At 47.0% G+C, this 6,000-nt stretch overlaps 1 protein-coding gene across 2 annotated transcripts in view; it reads right to left on the reverse strand.

The window, feature by feature from the left end:
- Positions 1 to 5,484, reverse strand: part of Srpx (sushi repeat containing protein X-linked) — a 92,145-nt gene extending 86,661 nt beyond the window's left edge. The window contains exon 1 of one of the 2 annotated variants that reach the window (XM_075957051.1): positions 5,247 to 5,484. In XM_075957051.1, coding sequence (XP_075813166.1) covers positions 5,247 to 5,352 — 106 coding nt within the window. In that variant the 5' untranslated portion in view covers positions 5,353 to 5,484. The remainder of the gene's footprint in view (positions 1 to 5,246) is intronic. The other variant, XM_075957050.1, reaches the window with a different exon arrangement.
- Positions 5,485 to 6,000: the final 516 nt, after the last annotated feature.

Raw genomic sequence — 6,000 nt, forward strand, 5'->3', positions numbered from 1 at the left:
TAGGGCATCAGATGTGCTGTATCTACACTAAGCCTAGTGTTGCATTTTAAATGAGGAGAACTTGAAACTGTATAGCTGGCATTAACTAGATAGGCCACCTCCACCTACTCATTGGTTGAATAAAAGTTCTCCTATTTTGGTAATTTCATCTTTTGTATACTTATCTGTTTATTTATTTATTTAGCCTGTTAAGTGTTCATATTTCTCAGAGAGCTCAGGAAGACAAGAAGACCGTCTAGTGAATGGTGGATTTGAATTGGCATAGGAATTTTTTCCCCATGGGGGACATAGCTGCCCAGACTTCTGGTTTCAATTTAGTGAAGCCCAAAGTCATTCTAATGCAACTGTGGTCCTTTCGCATCACCATCTAGGCAGCAGCATTTCCAAGCATCAGCCTTTGTTCAACATGCAGATCAAGTTACTGCGTGACTCCTCAGTGCTTCCAGGCCCATCACACATTACATTACAGTGTTGGCCACTCTAGGTAACTGTGCCTGGTTCTCCAGAAGACAGTAAACCGCTGCAAAGAAGGAACTGCGTACCTTACTCAGCCCCCTTTTCCAAGCACAGAACCTCTTCATCATTCATGGCAACTCGATCAAGTAAGTCTCTGAGTTTAGCTCAGTTTTCATTAGAGAAGGCAGAAGCCCACTCTATTTCAGAGCAGGAGAGGAGGTGCCCCTCTCAAAGCCAAAGGCCCACTAAAGCTGGCAGTCCTGAAATCTTACAGTTAAAGATGGAAAGGCTGGCTCGAGGATCCCCTACAAACCAGAACTGAAGAGGCAATTTATTCATTCTGCTATTTTGTAAGAGAATCTTCAATCTGAATGCTAATCATAACTATGTTACAGTTTGGCAACACTAAACCTCTTGAAACTCCCTTTGCTTTCAATCACAAGTTTTAGTTGTGTTTACTGAAAGGGGAATTGATGTAGCACATACATATGTGTTTACTAAGAAAACCATTCAACTACTGTTGAAAGATATGGAATGAAGTGGCCAACAAAAATAAATGCAAACTCCAACTCATGCCTGCACTCAGTCTCTCATCTTACAGCACCCAACAGAGACAGTTATTGCTTCAACAGAGGGTACTCATGAATTTAAAATGAACCTCTGTAGCCAACAAGCCATAGTTTCTATGTATGTATATTCATGGTGGCACAAATTCCCACTTACCCATGCACCTTTCTTGCAGATCATCAGAGTTTCAGGGTCCATTAAATTCCATAAGCATAAATATCCACCAGGAGTGGATATTCTACTAAGCATTCTCATAAATACAGATAAGGGTGAAACACAGTACAAATGTAGTTTTTAGGGACTCAAAGTCTAGAAGAGGAGTACATAACTTATAAGGCATGGAATGTGTGACAAAAACCACAAAACAGCCACAAAGAACTGTGCTTTTTAAATAAAGAGAGGAGGCTTCCCCTTCGGTGATCCAGAAATGATTACAAGAGCTGGAGTGTAACTTAGCCACAGAGCACATACGTAGCATACACAAGGCCATATGTCCCATCCCCATGACTGGGCAGGAAGGGAGGGATGGAGGGAGGGAGGGAGGGAGGGAGGGAGGGAGGGAGGGAGGGAGGGAGGGAGGGAGGGAGGGAGGAAGGAGGGAGGACTGGTCAGTTCATTTCATCCAAGTGTGGATGTTGTAGATAATGGGGAGAATTTTGAACGGTTGAATGATTGTGTGGGTCACTCATTGGGTGGGTGCAGGCAGTGGCATCTACAAAGAAAGAAAACTAAATTGCTATAGGGCCACGTAGCGCATATGGACTAGGTTATAGGTACTCAAGATTGAACACTTGAGAACTGTGCTGGGACCATCTAGCCCCCTGAACATAATGGAGAATCTTCCACTTGAGAGTGGATGTGGGAAGCTACTGCTCTAAGTTTTTGTGTAGAGGAATATGGGATACAAATTAGTCCAGTTAGGGGCTGGGAAGAGAGCTCAATCACTAAAGTGCTTGCCACATATGAATAAGGATTACAGCCAGGAATGGGGGCATACACTTGCAATCCCAGCACTGTATAAGAGAAGCTAAGGGGACTCCTGTAGCTCTTTGGCCAATTAGTCTTGCCCAGTTGGTGAGCCCCCGAGAGTCCTTGCCTCAGAGAACAAATGGAAAGAAACAGGGGAAGACACCTGACACTGACTTCTAGCTTCTACAAGAACACACACGCATATACACATATGCACATACCTGCACACATGCACATGTACACACACACACACACTCCACTTAAAAGACCAGCATTTGGCTGTCAAAAAGGACAATGAGTTAACTTCAGAGAGACCAACAGTGAGATTGTTATGATCATCATGTAGATGAGAAGGAGAGAAGGGATGTCCTTTGATTATGGTGCAAGGACTCAGGAGGCAGAAAGGTCTGAAATCAGTGTCTTAATGATGGTGTCGGGTACCTTGTTCAACTCACAAATCTGTGAAATGAGAAGTGGTAACAATTTACTGTGGGGAAGTGTTCTCAACAAAGACAATGCCAGACGCAAATGCCCTCCTCTCTCTAGCGTATCCCCTTTTATATTGCAGAGTAATTTTGTCAGTTGATTATATGCTTTAAACACAAATAGAAATTTCTACCCAGTTTCTGGTGAGACCTTAATTGTAGAGCCTGAGCCAGGTGCTCGGCTCCTAACACTTATCTCCAAATGTGGCCATTCTGAAGACTGCTTTGACTGCCACGGTCTGATGTGGCGTTAGGTTTTCCTAACTAACAAAACTCTAGTACTTTACCAGTTTTCTCCAATACTAGGAAGATTTACAAAACCTTTCTCTATGGCCACAGCATTCGTTCTCCACCTTCAGCTGTTTGCAGGAGGTAGAGTGAACTTCCAAACTCGGAGACATACAGAGGCTTTCAAGATTCATTTCAGAATAGAATTAATGAAAAGTTCTATTCCTTAAAAGGCTCCAAACACAAACACAGGCAACTTTGCTAGGAGCACTTTGCTTGCTTCCTGTGGGTTTCTATAGACACACAGTCTTTGCTAGACTGCAAAGACTACATCAGAGGCCTGGAAAAGCTGCACCAGATTCATGGTTGGAAGAACTCCAGAGAGCTTCTCTGAGTAGGAAAGGGAAAGATTTGCCCCTCCTCTGACAAATTTGCTATAAGAGCTCAGATAGTTACATAATCAGGGTGCTGATGGGACCGTAAATTCTTTCACTGGCCCTTCCTGGAGACATGATGTCCACTGAGACAACCTTTAAAACCTGTCACCCCACAGCTAATAGGGAACCCAGCTGATGCAATTTGTCTCCAGATGTACAAGTCTAGTGTATTTCCCTTCCGCAGACTTTTACAATCTCTGACTTGGACTGAAATCCCCTCTGTTGGGATTCAACAGCCCCGGCAGAGCTCACTTCCTAAGACACTCCTTTGAGATGTGCCAAGAGAAGGCTCCGGATGAATAGTAAGTATTCTTAGTGTAGAAAGCAGGAGTTGAGGTATACAGGAGGGTTTGGATCGGGAGGAAAGGGAAGCAAAAAGGATGTGATTCTATTATATCAAAAATAAAATAAGTAATTAAAAAAGAAACGGTCTAGAAATATGTTTTTTTAAAAAAAAAGTAGAGGGGCTCCAGAGAAATGCTTCCTTAAGCCAAATGGCAGGTTAGGAATCAGCAGAAACAGTGGCAAAGAGGAACCTGGTGACTGCCTGAGGGAGGGAGGAGGGACCTGCAGGCTGTCCAGCTGAGCCTAGAAAGCCAAGGGCAAGCCCCAAAACATAAGCAGTAGTAAGTACCTGAGCTGGCCAATTTAGGATTCCCTGAGTGTCTGAGGCTGGGCAGCAAGCTCAACTTTGTAAAGGTAGACACTGAGAGAAAGGAGGTGGTGGGGGGAGCAGGAGAGACGAGGAAAAGCATCTGAAAAAGAAAGGGGCGTCTGCTTGGGACAGGCTGGACCAGAAGTTGAGATTTAGACTGTCTCTTCTTCCCCTCTAAGCTCCTTTTAACGCAATTGTTGTCGAGATGGTAGGAGTGGGGACACCGCCATCTTAAAATGCTATTTCCCTAGCAATGGAGGAGATAAAGCCTCCTTTGCATTCTGCCCCTAATCATTTCCTTCAAAACATCAAATGTGCATACGTCAGCTCAAAGCACAAATGTTCTTGTCTATTAAGTCACGCGTCATCCATCCATTCACTCTGAAAATATATCCTCTATCTACATCTATCCAGCTCCTTGGCCGGGAGCTCCTTCTCCTTTTATCTCAGTTCCGGAGGTTTCTTCTTCTCAGGCCCCAGGTTTAAGCTGCGCACAGTGATGTCGAACACATAGGCAAGTATTTGCATACCTTAGCATATATGGCACCACTTTTCTAATAAAAGAAAGCTAAAACCTCTGCAAAGATTGACTTCATTCCAAGGTCACAGGGGTGCATGTCATGTTACTCTGAAGTTCTCTGTTAAGCGAAGACTTCATTGTGAGGACGTTAACTAAAGATTTTTAAAGAGGTATTTCCAAAGAGAATTTTCCCTTCACTGTAAAAGCCCAGTAAATACCAGGGTCCCCTTAGAAGTTGGAGACCACGCCCTCCAGCACAACCCCGAGCCTTTTCCATTTTCCCTGGTGCTAACCGAGTGCATGCCACATGTCACCACTCTCAGTTGGCACTTCTCCCTCAGAGAAGCAAACTTTCTCGGAATTCCAGAGTATGAAGCCCGGGGCGGGGGGTGGGGGTGGAGTAGAGTTCGGCGGGGGGGGGGGGGGGGGGCACAGGACAAACGGATGCATGAAGGCTCCTCCTCGGGCTGCCGAAATCTTGGCAGCTTCAGAGGCAACCAAGATAATGGCTCTTTCCAAAAATAAGCTGCCCGACCCAGAGGGCTGACAGCCATCAAAACTTTAGGAAGCAAAAATAAATGAATAAAATAAAGTAACGCGGTGTGGTGAGAAAGAAGAAATGAGCCTGTGGCCAAACTTTCCCGTCGTAGCCTTCAAGAGGGTTTGCTTTAAACCTCGGAGCCCTGGGAGCAGAAGGTGCTCAGGCTCCGGTTCCGGGCGCTGCATGATCGGATAGTACTCCCTCTCATGCACCCACTTGGGAACCCGACTCCTCTTTACCTGCTCCCTGGGACCGTGAAAGCTGAGTTCAGAGAAAACAAAGGGCGCCCCCACACCTCCCTCCCGCTGTTCCGAGCCACGGTGTCAGCAGATGGCTCCGAGGTTCCTAGATGCCACGCTGGGGAGACACCCCCACTTCTAGCTCCTACCTGGGAAGCCCCGGCTTGGCGGGACGCGAAGCAGCAGCAACAGCAGCAGGAACAGCAGCAGCGCTGGAGGCAGCAAGAGCACAGGCCGGAGTCCCGGACTCCCCATGGCAAGCCGGCGCTTCCCTCGCTGAGCCCGCTGTGCAGGGCACTTAAGGGGCGGGAGGAGGCCAGGAGACCAAGGGTCTGTGTAGTGAGCCAGAGGCTTTAAGGCCAGCCTGGAAAACTCCTCCTTGGCCTCCTTCTTCCCTCCCTCCCGTCTGGGGCCTGCCCCCCTTCCTCCTCCTCCTCCTCCTCCTCCTCCTCCTCCTCCTCCTCCTCCTCCTCCTCCTCCTCCTCCTCCTCCTCCTCCTCCTCCTCCTCCTCCTCCCTGAAACAGAGTGGTTCAGGGCTCCACGCCCCACCATTTGCCCACCCCTTCTTTTTGTTCCATCCCTTCTTTCTGGAAACCCGGCTGTTCCTCTCGGAGCCACAGGTCTCCAGCGAGAGACCCCAGAATCCCATGATATCCAAAAGTATCTTTTGCTTCATTTGCATGCCCCTCAGCTTCAATACACAAGCTAGTGTCTCCGTGACTTCAGGGTTCGAGCCCTTAGAACGAATTCACGCGTGCTAGAGGCTGAAGTCCCTATGGGTCACAGAGAAAAAAAAGACAACCCAGGAGTTCAGAGTTGCCCTCTGAAGCTGGATATCATGGCCACATTTGTGGGTTGACACTCACGACTATGCCCAAAGTTTATTATTATGCCTACTGTAC

The sequence above is a fragment of the Microtus pennsylvanicus genome, chromosome X (assembly GCF_037038515.1).
Source record: "Microtus pennsylvanicus isolate mMicPen1 chromosome X, mMicPen1.hap1, whole genome shotgun sequence".
Classification (NCBI taxonomy): Eukaryota; Metazoa; Chordata; class Mammalia; order Rodentia; family Cricetidae; genus Microtus; species Microtus pennsylvanicus.